Source organism: Mustela nigripes, chromosome 9 (genome assembly GCF_022355385.1).
Source record: "Mustela nigripes isolate SB6536 chromosome 9, MUSNIG.SB6536, whole genome shotgun sequence".
Taxonomy (NCBI): Eukaryota; Metazoa; Chordata; class Mammalia; order Carnivora; family Mustelidae; genus Mustela; species Mustela nigripes.
Genome location: NC_081565.1, coordinates 37,568,856 through 37,588,613, shown reverse-complemented (window position 1 = coordinate 37,588,613; position 19,758 = coordinate 37,568,856). Strand labels below are relative to the sequence as shown.

The following is a 19,758-nucleotide window of genomic DNA, read 5'->3' as shown; positions in this document are numbered from 1 at the left end:
AATTTTGTAATTTTAAAGAACAGTGTAAATGCATATTCTCTTTGCAACTGACTTAAGAAGCAGTTGTATAAGATAATGTATAATTATATTGTTAGGCTTATAAGATGTGGAAATATATTTGACAGTAAGAGCACAAAGGGTGTGGATGGGACCACACTTACTGCACTGGAGGAAGGAAGTAGAACCAGGTGGTACCTCAGATCAGTAGGAACAAATGAAGAAAGCCAGAAATGGTAGATAAGATGATCAATACAACAAACAATGAATATATGCTTGTTTTCCTTTTCTTAGCTTTAATAGAAATTATAGAAAGTAATCTAAATGTATTTGTGGGTTTATAACATGTAGACATATACAATAATAAAGCATAAAAGAAGCGAGAATAGAGCTACCTAGGCAGAAGTCTCCTATATCTCACTGGAATTAATTTGTATAAATCTGAAATAGATTCTGATAAGATGTGTATGGTAAGCCCTAGAACAACTATTCATAAAATAATCCCCCTAGAAACCTCCTGCACTGTTGGTGGGAATCCAAGCTGGTGCAGCCAGTCTGGAAAACAGCATGGAGGTTCCTCAAAAAGTTGAAAATAGAGCTACCCTACAACCCAGCAATCCCACTCTTGGGTATTTACTCTAAAGATACAAATGTAGTGATCCGAAGAGGCACGTGCATCCAAATGTTTATAGCAGCAGCATCCACAATAGCCAAACTATGGAGAGAACCTCGATGTCTATCAACAGATTAATGGATAAAGAAGATATACATACATACACACACACACACACACACACATTGGAATACTCTGCAGCCATCAAAAGAAATGATATCTTGCCATTTGCAATGACGTGGATGGAACTAGAGGGTATTAGGCTGAGCGAAATAAGTCAATCAGAGAAAGACGATTTTTTTTTTAAAGGTTTATTTATTTATTTATTTGACAGAGATCACAAGTAGGCAGAGAGGCAGGCAGAGAGAGAGGGGGAAGCAGGCTCCCTGCTAAGCAGAGAGCCCAACTCGGGGCTCCATCCCAGGACCCTGAGACCATGACTTGAGCTGAAGGCAGAGGCATAACCCACTGAGCCACCCAGGCACCCCCATCAATCAGAGAAAGTTATCATATGATCTCTCTGATATGAGGAAATTGAGAGGCAGGGCGGGGGTTTGAGGGGTAGGGAAGGAAAAAACGAAACAAGATGGGATCGGGAGGGAGACAAACTGTAAGAGACTCTTAATCTCACAAAACAAACTGAGGGTTCCTGGAGGGTGGGGGAGTTAGGGAGAGACGGTTGGGTTATGGATATTGGGAAGGGTATGTGCTATGGTGAGTGCTGTGAATTGTGTAAGCCTGATGATTCACAGACCTGTACCCCTGGGGCAAATAATACATTATATGTTAATAAAAATAATTTTAAAAAATCTAAAAAAAAAACCTTTAAAATAGTGAAAAATAACCATTAAAGGAGAAAAAATGTTATATTAGAAAATATTAACTTAATGCCAAAGAAAGCAGTAAAGGAGGATTAGAGTAACAAAAACGACATGTGGCGTACAGAAAAGTAAAAGTTAAATGGCAGATATAATCCAACTGTGTCAATAATAACATTAGTGTCAATGGATTAAACTACTAAAAAGCAGAGGCTATCCAACCAAAAATGTTTTTAAAAGCACAAGATCCTACTATGTGGTATCTTTGAAAACTGACTTTAGAGTTAAAAATAAAACTAGGCCGAAAAATAAAAGGATGGAAAGAAACACATTTAAATAGCAGCCATAGAGACTGTGTCTGATCCCCAAGGGGTCCTTGAAACAGGATTTGTCCTAAACCTAATTTAGCAGAATGAATGGTGGGCCTCTTACCATCAGATAGTCGCAGAGCTGGAGTCAGTGAGGTTATGGATCATGGTTTCTGATTGTTTATGATCCCCAGATTTTCAGAGTCAAGAGTACTTCAGTAAAGTTATCCATGGCTCTAATTTTAAGGATATTCTCAAGTCTAGTCTTGAGGCTTGAGGCCTAAAGAAAGTCAGAACTGATTTTGAACTTAGGCAAAGCATTATGCTTTTTATTCCAGTGACTAATTCTGAGCACTGCCTTTGCTGTAAAAGGCCCAGCCTGCCAGATGAAGGAAAGATAAGGGAAAAGGCATCGAACACATTCTTCTTCCCTCAACTCTGATTCTGGAGTTGCAGGGCATAGAATTAGAAGACTAATGTGGCTAGTGAACTTGAGAGTCTGAAAATGAGTACTTGCAGTGTTCATTCCTAGGTCTTTTCATTTTTTTAAAGATTTCATTCATACCTGCGAAAAACTCTGCCATGAAGGAGACTGTGGACCATGCTCTCGTACATCAGTTATTTCCTGCAGATGCTCTTTCAGAACAAAGGTAAATCATAAACAATGTTAGAGTTACCACCCATACCTTTTAAATTAGTGATGATGGGATGGGAGGAATCAATATAACATCATAATGTTTTATTCCTATCATACTATGTATGATTCATTCAGTCCAGCCAGTATATGCTGACAGCAACCAGGGGCCAGTTGTAGGGTAGGTATTGGGGGTAGAGGGAAGTAGCATTCCAGGCTCAGAGACCAGTAATGGGGCTAAGCAAGCATACAGATAGCTCTACCAAATACAAGTGGTGATAATGCTAGATGCTGGTATAGAGCAAAAGCACTACTACAAGAAGTTAGCTAAATAACTAAGAAGTTGGAGAGAACACAGTCCACAAGATCACCCTCATTTATAATACCCACTGCAAGAGTTTAGACAACTGCTGAATTAGAATAGTCCACAAGACCACCCTAAATTCTGATACTAACTGCAAGTCCAGTGTCCACAAGACCACTCTCAGGGTTTGATAATTCACTAAAAGGACTCAGCAGAATTCATTGAAAGCTGTTATAATCATGCTTACAGTTTATTATGGGAGAAGGTTACAGATTAATAATCACCCAAAGGAAGAAACATGCAGGGCAGAGTCCAAGAAATAGCAAGTATGAAGCTTTTAATTGTCCTCTCCCTGTGGAGTTGGAACAATGTTACTTTCTCAACATCAGTTGGTAATAATATGCATGGAGTTTTGCCAACCAGGAAAGGTCACCCGAGCCTGGGTGTGCAGTTTTTACTTAGGCTGCATTGTGTACACATGGTTGACTGCCCATGTGGCTGGTATCAATCTTCAGTGTCACCAGAGGTCTACAGTCACTGTGTGACCCAAAGTCCTACCCTGAAGTACATCATTCGTCTTTGTGGTGTAGCCATTCCCCACCTTAAGATTTTTCAGTATAGCCAGCCTGTACCCTAAATTATGTTACACTGTGTGATGACCCAAGGCTTCAGGCAAACAGTGCCACTCCTCTGTCAGGCATGATATTCCAAGGGTTTAGAGATTACCTCCCTGAAGCCAATGGCAAAGGCCGGCCATCCTTTGAGGAAGGTTAATTCTTAACTATACAACTGTTTTGTCAATTTCTACTTAATGCCCAGGGCAGTTTTTATTGGCCCCTTGGTTAGAAAAGGGACATCTTACCATTTTTACGATTCCTTTGCTTGTAACCAAAGGCAGGAGCCTTGCTGTGGAAGTCTTTGGGTAATCTAACTTGGAGAACATACCAAGTATAAGTCTGTCATTTCTGACCCACTTTCAGTGCATAGTCACTGCTACCAAGCCCAAGGTCTGGGTAGCTGCTGACTTGCAAATGATTCTGAGAATATAATCCATAAACTGGGAGCTAGCTTATTAGGTAAGCTTTAGAATAAAAATGTAAAAATAACGTGGTTTACATGTGGCAAAAGTTGTGTGCATTTCTTTTTTTTTTAATAAAGATTTATTCATGACAGATAGTGAGAGAGGGAACACAAGCACAGGGGAGCTGGAGAGGGAGAAGCAGGCTCCCTGCTGAGCAGGGAGCCCATATGAGGCTCAATCCCAGGACCCTGGGATCATGACTGAGCCAGAGGCAGAAGCTTAATTGACTGAGCCACCCAGGCACCCCGTGTGTTTCTTTTCTGAAAGAAACTGCAGAGTACATGGGGCAGTAGAGATATTTTGAATGTCAGCTACAGCGCCTTGAAGACTGTGAAGTACAGTGATGTAGTAATCACAATTTTAGTAATGCGCAGAGGTGCTCTTTGTGACCAAGAGGTACAGGCAGGGTTGGAGTGTGTGAGCTAGCAATGGGTACGGTCATTTTGCTTCTTTCTCCCCTGCAATCTCATTTCTCTGCTTTTTTGCTTCTGATTCACTGTCCTTCCTCACTCCCTCTAATAGTGGATCCCATGGCAGTGAGTGTACTCATGAAAAGCTGTGTGTAAATGGAATTTTTTTTTAAAGATTTATTTATTTGACAGATCAAAAGTAGGCAGGGAAGCAGGCTCCCTGCTGAGCAGAGAGCCTGATTCGGGGCTCGATCCTATGACCCTGGGATGATGACCTGAGCCGAAGGCAGAGGCTTTAACCTACTGAGCCACCCAGGCGCCCCATGTAAACTTTTGCAAATAAGTTTTATTCTAAAATTGCTGGAGCCACTCACTATCAGTATGAATTCTGTTGAAACATTTTGACAAAGTGAAAAATCTCTTTGAAACTGTTGATCATCACCATGTTGTTTAGCCAAATTTTTCATGAAATGTCTTTTGTAATGGAATGGGCTTTTCTATTAGAAGTAAGTTTTCTTTTTTCCTTTTTTTTAAACTAAGATTTTATTTATTTGAGAGAGAAAGAGCGAGAGAAGGCATGGGTAGGGGAGAGACGGAGGGAGAGGGTGAAGCAGGATCCCCACTGAGCAGGGAACTCAACTCCAGGGCTCTTGCCCAGGACCCTGAGATCATGATCCGAGCCAAACAAGGGCAGACGCTTAACTGACTAGGCCACCTTCAGCCCCTGGAAGTGAGTTCTCTAGATAAATAAAACTTACTTCTTAAAGCTTCGGTGGTGGTTTTCTTTTAATCACTTTGGTGGGGGTCTTTGAAAAATGTATGCTACATCTTACTACCTCTTAACAAAAAGTACTGTATTTAAGTTTTTGTTGGTAATTCATTCTGATTTTAAGAATCTATAGGAGCTCTGCCTTTCCCTGCAATTATAGATACCACTCTAGCATGTCATTTCTACTCTATAATCCAGTGTTTGCATTAACTGGAACATTCACTCAAGCAATTTACATGAGGCTACTCAGGATTCTGGAAAACATATGGGGAACTTTTTTTTATCATCCAACCTAGCCAACGAATTTATCTAAAACATCTTTCTAGCCAGAATCTTCCATTTCTTAGACCTTTTTTACCTCTCTTTTCAACTCTAGCAGCTGCCTCTTTTTTTCAGGGTCATTTTCACTAAGAAAGCATATTTTTATCATTTTGCTAGTTTCTGAGTACATAGCAACCTGTGAGTAACATCAAAGAGAAATTCAGCTGTAGATGGTAGGCAGCCAGGCTCCCTGTCCCCCAGATGACTGGCTTGCTCCCACACAGCTGCCTCTCCACACCTGTTACTTGGGATCGTGCCTCAGCAAGTTACGTGTGATCTTTGGGGTCGTTCATGTATAATTACTTTATTAATATTTTGAATACTGGACGACTACTGTATTCTTCTTTGCTACATTTCAGCAATGTCAGGGGCTGTTCTCAAGTGTGTTGAGCTATTTGCTTCTAGTACTACATTATTACATATTGTCACATTTTCTGCTTTTTATGGCTTTTTCTGTCTACCCTTGCCATGCAATTATTTTTCTTTGCTTTGTATACCTTTAGCAGCCACTCTTTCCATTCAGATTTTATAATTCCTTGTCTACTTTAAATTAGTAGGAGGCCAGACCACAAAGATTGTACAATTATATTATGAAGTGTCAGTAAACCTGGAGCCCTGTTGTGAGTAAAGCATATTAATACAGAGACTGAGCTAACCTAGTTCCAGACAGATAGTCAATAAGTGACTTCCAGGGAAGTACAGGATATTTAGGATATACATGCTACATTTAGCACTATACTATAGTTGTGTCGTTTCATTTATTCCTAAAGGAGTTACTATTACCTTTTTTTCCTTTTTCCATAGGAGCTTCCATGTACCAGTCTCAAAAGTGAAGGTATGATTGGGAAGGGACAAGAGGAAACATTCTGGGATAAAAGTAATTGTTCTCTATCTTGAAAGGGGTTTGGGTTATGTATTTGTCATAGCTTAGTAAAGGTACACTTAAGATTTGTGCATTTCATTATATATAACTTTTACCTCAAAAGAAAAGTAAAAATCATAAATTGAATTCTAGTTAATGAAATGCTAAAATTAGGGGAGGGTAAGTGTACTCATATCTGCAGCTGACTTTTGAAATGCATCAAATATTAAGATAAATAGAATGGTAGATACGTGAAAAAGTAGTGATAGAATCTCAGTAATGGGCATGTGGATAGTCACTGTAAAGTTGTTTCAACTTCTTTTTATGTTTGAAAATTTTCATAATAAAATGGTAGTAGGGGTGAAGGTGAATAATACCTAATACAGTAAACTTCTTACACACTAACTCTGATGTTTGATTCCCATAAGGCTTGATATGACTGTTGCATACCTGGAACAGATACTCAGCCAGCGGCCTTCTTAGCCTTGAGGACTACCATTTTCTTTCTTCCTCTGTCCTTGATCTGACATTCCATACTATTATGATTCTGTCCTTTGCTAACCATCTCATAGTCTTTTGTTTAAGCCACCTGAAAACCTTCTTGGAAAAGTGATGGAAGTTAAATGTGTACAAAATAAAAGCTGTTATTCTGGCCAGGAAGAAGGCTGTATTGCGTTAAGATGCTTTTGTTTGCAGGTACTGAAAACCCAGGGAAAAGTAACATCAGCAGTAAGGGAGTTTACTATTTCACATAATAGGAAGTATGGAGGCAGAACAAGTCCAGGCTTGGGTAGTTCCAGCCTCATGATTCCAGGACAGAAAGTCAGCCTCTGATTTTTTTGGTTTTCTCCTCATGGGTGTAAGTTAGCTACAGCAAATCCACATATCTTACCCAAAAATATCTAAAGGAAAGAGATTCTTAAGCTTCCCTTTCTTCGTTTTTTCCCCCCAAAAGAGAGCAAGTGAGGTGGGAAAAGAGAATCTTAAGCTGGCTCCCCACTGACTACAGAGCTCAACTTGAGGCTTGATCTCACAACCCTGAGATCATGACTGGAGCCAAAATCAAGAGTCTGATGTGTAATTGAGCCACCCAGGTGCCCCAAGCTTCCCTTCCTTCTTACCAGCAAGGAAAACAGTCCTGAGAGGCTCTTAGTATATTCTGTATCACATGTTCCTGCCTAAACCAGATATTAACAAGGGGAATGGAATTAACAGGGTAGATAGACTATTCTACAGTCAACCTTGAACTGAGGAGCACATGGGCACCCAATTTCTGAACAAAATTAAGGCTCTATTAGCCTTAAGGAGGCGGGGAGTGGCTATTTGGGAGGGGACTAGAAATACCCGCCTTAAGCCCACAATCAAAATTCTGGTTATTAAAGACATAATTTGAAAAAATAACACTAATACACTTTTAAAGTAAAAAAGCAAAAACAATATAAAGTAAAAAGTGAAAATATACCCTAACCCAATTTTCCCCTCCTAGTTTCACTTCCCTGATGAAAAAGTTACTGGTTTCTTGGGTATGGGTCTAGATCTTTTTCTCTATTCTTTTTTTTTTTTTAAGATTTTATTTATTTATTTGACAGAGATCACAGGTTGGCAGAGAGGCAGGCAGAGAGAGAGGAAGGGAAGCAGGCCCCCTGCCAAACAGAGAGCCCGATGCAGGGCTTGATCCCAGGTTAACTTAACCTTAAGTGGGTTAAGTTAACCTACTTAACCTTAACCCTAAGTGCCCATCCAGGTGCCCCTTCTCTATTCATTTAGATGTATACACAGACCCATTAGTTTTGTTTTTTCCTCTAAACTTAGGTTTATACTAAACATGCTGTTTTCACCTTGGGTTTTTTCCCTCAGTAATATATCAAAGACATTTTTCCATGTCAGTGTATATAGCTCTCCCTCTCAGTATTCTGTATGTGGGGATGTCGTTCTGTAGTAGTTCACCATTGCCCTTTGGGTGGTCATTCAGGTTGTCTGCAGTTTTTCCCCATTACAGATAATGCAGTAGCCATCTTGTCTGATGTTTTGAAATTTCAATCATAAGTGAGAGTAGGAAGATTAGTATCATAAACCCCTACTATACTATTATTAGTATAATAAACCTGTCACCCATCATCCGTTATCAGCATTTTTCCTTTTTTGTTTTACCCATCCCTCCCTTCTCTACTTTTTATTTTCACTAGAGTACTTTGAAAACAAATCTCGAACATTATTTCACCCCAAAACACTTAAGTACCTAGCCCATTTTTAAAAATTGAGATAAAATTCACGTAACATAGAACAGAACGTTTTAAAGTATACAATTCAGTGGCATGTAGTAAATTCACAGTGTTGTGTGCAGCCATCATCTCTGTCTAGTTCCAAAACATTTTCATCACCCCAGGAGGAAACCCTGTTTTCATTAAGTTTTCACTCCTCACTCTCATCCCTCAAACCCCTGGGAACCACTAATCTGCTTTCTGTCTCTGGGTTTACCTATTCTGAGTACTTCATATAAATGGACTCATATAATATGTAACCTTCTATACCTAGCTTCTTTCACTTAAGCATGTTTTCAAGATTCATCCATGCTATAGCACATATCAGAACTTCGTTCCTCTTTATGGCTGAATAATATTTCATTGTGTGAATATATCACAATTATTTATCCATTCATCTGTTGACAAACATTTGGGTGGTTTTGATCTTTCGGCTTTTACGATTAGTGCTACTGTGAACATTTGTACACAAGTTTTGGTTAAAATATCTGTTTGGGGCGCCTGGGTGGCTTAATGGGTTAAAACCTCTGCCTTCCACTCAGGTCATGATCTCAGGGTCCTAGGATTGAGCCCTGCATCGGGCTCTCTGCTCAGCAAGGAACCTGCTTCCTCCTCTCTCTGCCTGCCTCTTTGCCTACTTGTGATCTCTGTCAAATAAATAAATAAAATCTTTAAAAATAAATAAATAAAATAAAATATCTATTTAAAAATTTTTTGGATATGTACCTACATGTGGAATTGCTGGATCATATGGTAATTCTCTGTGTAATTTTTTGGAGAACTGCCACAGCAGTTTTCCGTAGCAGCTACATCATTTTACATTCCCCTCAACAATGTCTGAGGGTTTCAGTTTTTCCACATTCTCTCCAACGCTTATTTTTTGTTTTGTTTTGGTTTTGGTTTTTATGTTTGTTTGTTTTTTTATTATAGCTTCCCTAAATATATATAAAGTGATATATCATTATGGTTTTCATTTGTTCCTTAGTGACGTTGAACCTTTTTTTAGGTACTTTGCCATTTATAATCTTTGGAAAATAGTCTTTTTAAGTCCTTTGCCAGTCTTTTAATTGGGTAGTTTCTCTTTGAGTTGTAAGAATTTTTATGTATTTTGGATCCTGGGCCTGTATAGATAGATTATTTGCAAATCTTTTCACCTGTTATGTGGGATGTCTTTTCACTTTCTTAATGGTGTCCTTGGTTCACAAAATCTTTTAATTTCGATCTATCCCAATTTGTTTTTATTTTTCTTTTGTTGCTTGTGCTTTTGGTGCTCTAGCCACTTTTTTTTTAGCCACTTTTGAAAGTATATATGTAGGAATGATTCCTTAAGATAGAATTTCCACTGAAATTTTTGATGGATACCATGTACACCAAAACTTTATACTCCTATCCACTGAGTGTGCTTTGTTCTCTATACCTTCACCCATAATGAATATTACTCAGTCTTCCATTGTCTTTTTTTGACAGACTGACAAATGTATTTTTTTATATGTATTTTCACCATAACTAACTTATTTACATTATTACATTTTTATTTCTTCAGCTTGTAGTCACTCAAATATTTGCTGAATGAATGTTCATATCCTTACCCTTTTTTTTTCTTTTTAATTGGCCACAGCAGATGCTACATTTATGTGTGATAAGCGGTGTAACAAGAAACGGTTGTGTGGACGGCATAAATGTAATGAGATCTGCTGTGTGGTAAGTGGACCTATCATTAGGTATAGTCAGATTGCATTCATCCAAGGACTGGGCATCTAGAAGCCTCAGCCATCTGGAATGTAGCCCAGATTTAGAAATCACTGGGAGGAGCCCCTGGGCAGCAGTAAGAGAGTTGCCTAAAGAGACAGGCCATTTTAGGTCCTAGCCAGGTCAGCCTGTGGCAAGATGGGAGAAAGACAGAAAGAAGAAAGACAGAAGGCCTCAGGCTCCAGAACTCAAGATCACCAGATGAGCATACAGTCCTCCACAGGAGATTATGTGCTGTCCCAACATACAGACTGGGCTGGTCTTAGCAAGTCAGGCTTTGGGTTTCACATACAATATGGATCAGGTCAGTAGGCAAAATGAGTAGAGCAGTCTGAAAGGAGCCTGTTTCAGTTATCTGAATAATTGACTTATATGGAACTAAATAAAGCACTGCCCAGCAGTAATGTGTTACCATGTTGTACATGTGTGTTTTATGTATAAACAAGGCAACAGTGCCAGTACCAAAGTAGCACATGTGTACACTCATCTATATATGTATCTTGTATATAATTGTTATTTTTAAAGTTGACATATTAACAAGATATAGAGTGATAAAATTGCACAACGTAACAAGACTTACTTATAAATCAGTATTTGAAGGCTTAAAGACTTCCTCTTATTAAAAATTTCAAACATATACAAAAGCAGAGAGTCTCACATATCCAACATCCTACTTTAGTAATGACCAGCTCTTAACTAATCTTATTTCATCCACATCCAAACCTACTCCCTCTGATTATTTTGAGGCTAATTCCAAACATCATTTCACCATAAATGTGGAGAGCCTTTTTTATTACTCTTCTTGTTGTTTGTGGAAAGTATAAATGGAGATAATTTTACAAACAAATATGAATCTCTTTGTAGGATAAGGAGCACAAGTGTCCTTTGATTTGTGGGAGGAAACTCCGTTGTGGCCTTCATAGATGTGAAGAACCTTGTCATCGCGGGAACTGCCAGTCATGCTGGCAAGCCAGTGAGTGTCTTCACTGTATGCTTTATTGTAAGAGTTTTCCAGAAGTTCAGGCATAGTGGGTATATATATATATATATATTTTTTTTTTTTTTTTACAATTTTATTTATTTATTTATTTGACAGACAGAGATCACAAGTAGGCAGAGGGGCAGACAGAGAGAGGAGGAGGCAGTTTCCCAGCTGAGCAGAGAGCCCGATGTGGGGCTCAATCCCAGGACTCTGGGATCATGACCTGAGCCAAAGGCAGAGGCTTTAACCCACTGAGCCACCCAGGCGCCCCCAGGCATAGTATATTTTGAAGGAATGATTTACTTAACTTGGTATGGGATGCTGAACTAAGCCTAAGTATCTCAGATATGTTGAGATGTTAAAAAAAAGTTATTTTAGTGCTGTATTGTCTTCCCTGAATGTACAAAACTTGGGATACAGCAACAATGCTAAGATGAGATCTGGTTCATTACTGGGTTACTCTTAAATATCATTGACAGTTTCTGTCCTCAGTAGTCTTCTTTCTCTATATTGTTAGCAGCTGCTTGGAAACTTGGTTTTAGGACTCATTTGCATTCTTAAAAATTATCAAGGACCCTCACAGGGCACCTAGGTGGCTCAGTCGTTGAGCATCTGCCTTTGACTCAGGAACAAGCGTGCCCATGCCGCCCACACACCCCTAATCCCTGGTCAGGTTTCTTGCTCAGCAGGGAACCTGCTTCTACCTCTCCCACTCCCCCTGCTTGTGTCCCCTCTCTCTCTGTCTCTCTCTGTGTCAAATAAATAAATAAAATTTTTTTAAAGATTTTATTTATTTGACAGAGATCACAAGTAGGCAGAGAGGCAGGCAGAGAGACTACGAAGCAGGCTCCCAGCTGAGCAGAGAGCCCGATGTGGGGCTGGATCCCAGGACCCTGGGATCGTGACCTGAGCCAAAAGCAGAGGCTTTAACCCACTGAGTCACCCAGGCACCCCAATAAATAAAATCTTTAAAAAAAATATATATCAAGGGCGCCTGGGTGGCTCAGTGGATTAAGCCGCTGCCTTCGGCTCAGGTCATGATCTCAGGGTCCTGGGATCGAGTCCCGCATCGGGCTCTCTGTTCAGCAGGGAGCCTGCTTCCTCCTCTCTCTCTGCCTACTTGTAATCTCTCTCTGTCAAATAAATAAATAAGATCTTAAAAATAAAAAAAAAAAAAATATATATATATATCAAGGACCCTCAAAGAGCTCTTTTTATGTGATTTATATCTGTTTACCATATTAGAAATTAAAACTGAGAAATTTTTTTAAGGGTTTTATTTATCCTGCTTCTCCCTCTGTCCCTCCCCCCACTCATCCTCTCTTTCTCAAATAAATAAAATCTTTTTAAAAATAGTAATATAGGGGGACGCCTGGGTGGCTCAGTTGGTTAAGCAGCTGCCTTCGGCTCAGGTCATGATCCTAGGGTTCTGGGATCGAGTCCCGCATCGGGCTCCTTGATCGGCAGGGAGCCTGCTTCTCCCTCTGCCTCTGCCTGCCTCTCTGTCTGCCTGTGTTCACTCGCTCTCTCTCCCTCTGTCTGTCTGACAAGTAAATAAATAAAATCTTTAAAAAAATATATAAGATATAAAAAAAAAAAAAAAATAGTAATATAGGGACACCTGGGTGGCTCAGTGGGTTAAAGCCTCTACCTTTGGCTTGGGTCATGATCCCAGGGTCCTGGGATCGAGCCTCGCCTCGGGCTCTTCAGCAGGGAGCCTGCTTCCCTTCCTCTCTCTCTGCCTGCCTCTCTGCCTACTTGTGATCTCTGTCAAAATAAATAAATAAAATCTTTTTAAAAAAGGAAAGATGGTGGGCCAGGAGGCAGTCCTAAACAAATATTTAAGGGGAAAAAACAAAAAAGGTAATATGGGGGGCGCCTGGGTGCCTCAGTGAGTTAAGCCTCTGCCTTCGGCTCAGATCATGATCTCAGGGTCCTGGGATCGAGTCCTGCATCGGGCTCCTGGCTCAGTGGGGAGCCTGCTTTTCCTGCTGCCTGCAGCTCTCCCTGCTTGTTTTCTCTCTCTCTCTGACAAATAAATAAATAAAAATCATTAAAAAAAAAAAAAAGGTAATATACTCATTGCATATTAACATAAATGACTTTTTTTTTTTTTTTAAAGATTTTATTTATTTGAGAGAGAGCATGAGTCATCGGGGAGGGGCCGAGGGGGAAGCAAACTCCCCACTGAGGAGGGAGCCCAGTGTGGGTGGGCCTCAGTCCCAGGACCCTAGGATCATGACCTGAGCTGAAGGCAGGTGCTTAATCAACTGAGACACCCAGACACCCTTAAGTGACATATTTTTAAAACTTTTTTTTTTAACTAGAAGAATAGATACTTGATTTAATAAAAGATAGTTGGAGTCTCATATCTGTTTATACATTAATCTGTTGCAGTATGGAGTTGAAAGAAATGAAATAATCTGGCCTCACATATAGTGGAAAAAGAAGGTGTAATAATGGTGAATATTCTTTTTTTTGAAATTACACCAAACCTGAGCCTCATTTCAGAAAGGACTTGAGTCAGGGTTTTAGTTTTTGTTCTCTGTCACATTAAAATTCATTGGTTTTTCTTGTATTTCGAATGGATCTTTTACCCATGCACAATTTGATAGCATCATATATTGATCATTTGGAAATGAATTATTCACTGTGTTATGCAAATTTTTGAATTAGTGAAAAATTTTATATTACAGTATTAAAAATGTACATTTATTAATGTATCTACCAATCTAACCAGAAAGGTCTTGGTCTTAGGAAAAGTATTAGGAAGTTGTCAAGCTCACAGTGGTAAATACATACTTCCAAAATTCTGTTTTCACTTGAAAGCTTGAAAGCTTTTATCACTAGCAGCAAAGTTGGCTTTCCTGAAATGATAGGCTCACTTGGGTACTTTTTGATAAAAGTATTCCAAATGCCTAAGTCTAAATAACCATAGCTTGTAAGTAATTATTTTGAGTAAAAAGGGCATTCTAGCTTACAACTCCAACAAGTACAGTTCTTTGAAACAACTAGTTATATTTTAATATGCAACAAAAGTGCTTTATGCAGATTTCCCACTCTGTTTCACAGATAATGGAAAAGACATATATTTAAGAGCTAGGTTTTTTTTTTTCTTTACTGCTTCAACAAGGACTTTCTTTTTTTCAAGATTTTTATTTATTTGACACACAGAGAGAGATCACAAGTAGGCAGAGAGGCAGGCAGAGAGAGAGGGGGAAGCAGACTCCCTGCTGAGCAGAGAGCCTGATTCGGGACTTGATGCCAGGACCCTGAGATCATGACCTGACCTGAAGGCAGAGGCTTAACCCACTGAGCCACCCAGGTGCCCCATCAAGGACTTGCTTAAGTGAAACTAGCATTTTTTATTTATTCTAAGTGCTTGGCAGTGAAAAATACCATGATTATAGTTTGGCACTACTGCCTTGATCTGTGCTAAAGCCATGGCAGTTTTTTGTTTTATTTTGTTTAGGATTTTATTTATTTACTTGTCAGAGAGAGACAGCACAAGCGAGCACAGGCAGAGGCAGAGGGAGAAGCAGGCTTCCTGCCAAGCTAGGAGCCCAATGTGGGACTCGATCCCAGGACACTGGGATCATGACCTGAGCCGAAGGCAGCTGCTTAACCAACTGAGCCACCCAGTCGTCCCAAGCCATGGTAGTTTTACTAACCATTGCTTTTGTACCATCAATGCAAATGTCAGCATAGTGGGGAAAAAAAATCTTAGTCTTATTAGGTACCCCTTGGGACACCTGGGTGGCTTGGTCATTAAGTGACTGTGCCCCAAGGGGTACCTAATAAAACTAAGATTTTTTTTTCCCCACTATGCTGACGTGGGCTCCTGGCTCCACGGGACGCCTGCTTCTCCCTCTCCCACTACTCCTGCTTGTGGTCCTGCTCTCACCATCTCTCTGTCCAATAAATAAAATCTTAAAAAAAATAATAATAGGGACGCCTGGGTGGCTCAGTTGGTTAAGCAGCTGCCTTTGGCTCAGGTCATGATCCCAGTGCCCTGGGATCCAATCCCGCATCGGGCTCCTTGCTCCGGAGGGAGCCTGCTTCTCCCTCTGACTGCCTGCCACCCTGTCTGCCTGTGCTCCCTCTCGCTCTCTCACGCTCTCTCTCTGACAAATAAATAAAATCCTAAAAAAAAAAAATCTTAAAAAAATAATAATAATAATAATAATTTTGGCCTTATGGATTCCCTGAAAAGAGCTCAGGGACCCTTAGGAATCAACAGCACATTTAGAGAACTGCTACATTAAAAGATTGGCTTAGATCAAGACTTCCCAAAATGTCTTTGCTAGAATGCTAGGCCTACTTCATTTTCAAGAAGAGTTGTGTCAGTGTTTTAATAAAAATCACACACGTGGGGGCACCTGGGTGGCTTAGTCGGTTAGGCATCTACCTTCAGCTCAGGTCATGATCTCAGGGTCCTGGGGTTGAGCCCCACATCAGACTCCTTGCTCAGTGGAGAATCTGCCTCTCCCTCTCCCTCTGCTGCTCCCTCTCTCTCTGTGTCAAATAATCTTTTAAAAATAAATAAATAAATCACACACATGGATTCCATGAAAACAACTTACATAGCCCCATTCCCTTTACATAGCTACTTCTCATAATAAGCTTGTTGAGTGGATAAGCCACCTCACCAATAAAAAGTTGAGAACGGTTAAATTACCAGCCCACACTGGGGCACCTGGGTGGCTGAGTCCTTAAGCATCTGCCTTCGGCTCAGATTATGATCCCAGGTTCCAAGCCCCAAATCGGGATCCCTGCTCAGTGGGCAACCTGCTTCTCTCTCTCTTACTCCCCCTACTTGTGTTCCCTCTCTCGTTGTCTCTCTCTCTGTCAAATAAATGAAATCTTAAAAAAAAAATTATCAGCTTACAATTACTTAGCAGGTAAGTAGTAGGTCTAGGACTTGAAGCCAAAGTCTCTTGATTGTATTTATAGGGCTCTTTCTGCCACATTGTGTAGCCTCTGAAGGGTTTGGTGGAAAGAGTACTGACTGGAGAAGAACAGTGGGTTCGGAATTAGGAGAGCTCTTGAGGTGGGCTGCTTGTTGGAACTGTCCAGTGTGAGTCGTCATTTTGATTTACCTTGGGAACTGTGCATCATGAACTCGAATGCAGCTCTGTGCTTCATTTCAACTTCATACCTTTTTTTTTTTTTTTTTTTTAAGAATTATTTATTTATTTATTTATTTGACAGAGAGAGAGCTCACAAGTAGGCAGAGAGGCAGACAGACAGAGATGGGGAAGCAGGCTTCCTGCTGAGCAGAGAGCCCGATGTGGGCCTCGATCCCAGGACCCTGAGACCCTGAGACCATGACCTGAACCGAAGGCAGAGGCTCAACCCACTAAGCCACCCAGGCACCCTCAACTTCATATTTCTAACATGATACATGTTGATTATACCTATAAGAATTTTGTGGCAGGGTGGCGCCAGGATGGTTTATTCAGTTAAGCATCTGCCTTCAGCTCAGGTCATGATCTTGCAGTCCTGGGATCAAACCCCACATCAGGCTCCCTGCTCAACAGGGAACCTGCTTCTTCTTCTGCTCCTCTCCACTTTCATTCTCTCTCTAATAAATAAATAAAATCTTTAAATTAAAAAAAAAAATTTTTTTTAATGGCTTCAGTGTCTCTCTGAGGTTTCTATTCAAATGCATATTTTTGTATGTTTGCTAATTATCTGTGGCTTTCATAATCCCTATCCATTTTTCTAACCAAGAGTTTGAAAATAAAAAAACAAAAACAATACTATACTTTAGTAGAAGTCTCCTATTTTCTTAAAAGAGATGGTTTAGGGGCGCCTGAGTGGCTCAGTGGGTTAAAGCCTTGGCCTTCGGCTCAGGTCATGATCCCAGGGTCCTGGGATCGAGCCCCGCATCATGCTCTCTGCTCCGTGGGGAGCCTGCTTCCCCCGCTCTCTCTGCCTACTTGTCATCTCTGTCAAATAAATAAAATCTTTAAAAAAAAAAAAAAGATGGTTTATAGATCTATTGTCTATAAAATACATGCGAAAGTGTCCTGGGTTACTCATGGACTTAAAGTTTGTTGCAAGTAACATACCTTTCTGCTCCTTTGGCACCAGCTCAACTTTAATTTAAAAAAACCTTTTGGGCGCCTGGGTGGCTCAGTGGGTTAAGCCGCTGCCTTCGGCTCAGGTCATGATCTCAGAGTCCTGGGATCGAGTCCCGCATCGGGCTCTCTGCTCAGCGGAGAGCCTGCTTCCCTCTCTCTCTCTCTCTGGCTGCCTCTCCGTCTACTTGTGATTTCTCTCTGTCAAATTAATAAATAAAATCTTTAAAAAAATAAATAAATAAATAAATAAACCTTTTGTGAAAAAAGCTGTCTCCTAAAAAAAAAAAAAAAAAAAGCCAAAATAAAAGTGTGTGTGGTTTGTGTTTGTGTGAATATGTGTAGGCACATCCCAAACTCTGGTTGTTTTGTTTCACCCACCTCTCCATCAGGTTTTGATGAACTAACCTGCCACTGTGGTGCATCAGTGATCTACCCGCCAGTTCCCTGTGGTACCAGACCCCCTGAGTGTACCCAGACCTGCGCCAGAGTCCATGAATGTGACCATCCAGGTGGGTCCCAGCTCCTTTGCACCTCACAGCCTGCTCGCACTGTGTCATTTCCAAGGTAGCATGACTGTCTTCACTGCTCTGAGGCCATGTTGTGATTGCCACCCCTTGTTCCCTGTTCTCAGGGGCTGCTGCTGTGAAGGTGAGTGTGTGATCTGGGCCACAGCTAGGAATCACAGTGCCCTCCATATCTGTACTCTGTGGATGTCACACACTCCCGAAAAGCTGGGAGAATCTCCATCTGGTCTTACCTTTCGGGAACTTTTCTTCTTTTCTCATTGCCTCCAATCTGGATGTATATTTCATGGTTGAGCATCTTTTTGCAAAATTGAAAGCTACTTGTTTTTTGTTGTTGCTATTGTTATGGAAGTAATGTGTGTTTATTGTAGAAAAAGAAAGAGAGTGAGATAAAGTCAATAAAGTCAAAAGATTGGAATTAAACAATCTATTTTCCCACCTTGCAGGAATTACACCTTACTATATACTAGTATTTTTTGGTGCTTTTTTTCCGTGGGCAAAATATATATTTGCATTTTTTTCCTTTGCATAAAATAAAAGTGAAATCCCACTGAATTTATTTTAACTAGATTTTCTCCTCTTACTATATTTTGAATCTCTTTTCTCACCAGTGAATATTTTTCTACAACATAGGTTTTTTTTTCAAGATTTATTTATTTGAGAGGGCGCGCATGAGTAAGTGGGGCAGAGGGAGAGGGAGAATCTTTTTTTTTTTTTTTTAAGATTTTATTTATCTACCTGACAGAGATCACAAGTAGGCAGAGAGGCAGGCAGAGCGAGAGGAGGAAGCAGGCTCCCCGCCAAGCAGAGAGCCTGATGTGGGGCTCAATCCCAGGACCCTGGGACCATGACCTGAGCCGATGCCACTGAGCCACTCAGGCACCCCGGGGAGGGAGAATCTTAAGCAGACTCCCTGCTTACACGAGCCCGATGCGATGCAGGGATCAATCTCAACCCAGAACCAAGAGTTGACTCTCAACCAAGTGGGCCATCCAGGTGCCCCTCTATAGTATAGATTTTTAATAGTTAAGGGGGTGCGCTGTTACATGGATGGGCCATAACTTAGTCTTATGTTGCTGGACAATTAAGTTGTTTTCAAATCTTCTCTCATAAACTGCTGGAGATACCAGGCCTGTAGCTACTTAACATCATCCATTTTCTGTCCAGTCTAGTTCCTGGCTTTCCTCTGGGACCATTTTGGGCTCATCATTTCATTTTACCAAGTCCCAGAGGCAAACCTGAAATAACTCCAGTCACCAGATTCCATATGAATCAGACTGACAAATAGGCTACCAGTTCTCACTTTTTTTTGTTTTTGTTTTTGTTTTTTTAAAGATTTTATTTATTTATCAGAGAGAGAGAGAGGGAGAGCGAGCATAGGCAGACAGAATGGCAGGCAGAGGCAGAGGGAGAAGCAGGCTCTCCGCCGAGCAAGGAGCCTGATGTGGGACTCGATCCCAGGACGCTGGGATCATGACCTGAGCCGAAGGCAGCCGCCCAACCAACTGAGCCACCCAGGCGTCCCTCAGTTCTCAGTTTTTTAAGTTAATAGAGTAAAATAGAATTTTAAGTGAATTCTTCATGAAAAAGTCCCTCCTTTCCTGGGGACCTTAGGATGGCCCTCCCAGCTTAGTCTGCAAGCCCTTACTTCAGTGTTCACACCAGCATGAATTAAGTGCCCAAGCCAGTACTTACCCCCTTCCTCCTTTATACTCACTTGCAGATGATACAGATGAAGTCCACATCCTGGTGGTTAATGTCCATAGTGAGAACTTAACCATTTATGAGGTGTGTTGTTTTAGCCTGCATTTGTTCAACATTCGTTTAACTGGTCTTTGAGTGTTGTATATCCAACATGGCATCAGACACAGAGGTTCAGAGGAAGAAAAAAGTAGCCGATGACCTAGGAATTCTTACATTCTTCCCAAGAGGAAGAGGGTGGTAGTTACATGCCCATGACACAACCAACCATTACATGAAAATGGACCAGATAATATGGTAGCAAATCATCTGTAAAAGATCTCAGACATCAGGGAGTA

At 40.6% G+C, this 19,758-nt stretch overlaps 1 protein-coding gene across 5 annotated transcripts in view; it reads left to right on the top strand.

Annotated features, from left to right (window-relative positions):
- Positions 1 to 19,758, top strand: part of NFX1 (nuclear transcription factor, X-box binding 1) — an 81,870-nt gene that overhangs the window by 41,282 nt on the left and 20,830 nt on the right. For 2 of the 5 annotated variants that reach the window (XM_059411502.1, XM_059411498.1), the window contains exons 10-14: positions 2,289 to 2,386; positions 6,060 to 6,132; positions 9,997 to 10,079; positions 10,992 to 11,100; positions 17,585 to 17,704. In XM_059411502.1, the coding sequence (XP_059267485.1) occupies positions 2,289 to 2,386; positions 6,060 to 6,132; positions 9,997 to 10,079; positions 10,992 to 11,100; positions 17,585 to 17,704 (483 nt within the window). The remainder of the gene's footprint in view (positions 1 to 2,288; positions 2,387 to 6,059; positions 6,133 to 9,996; positions 10,080 to 10,991; positions 11,101 to 17,584; positions 17,705 to 19,758) is intronic. The other 3 variants (XM_059411501.1, XM_059411500.1, XM_059411499.1) reach the window with 3 other exon arrangements.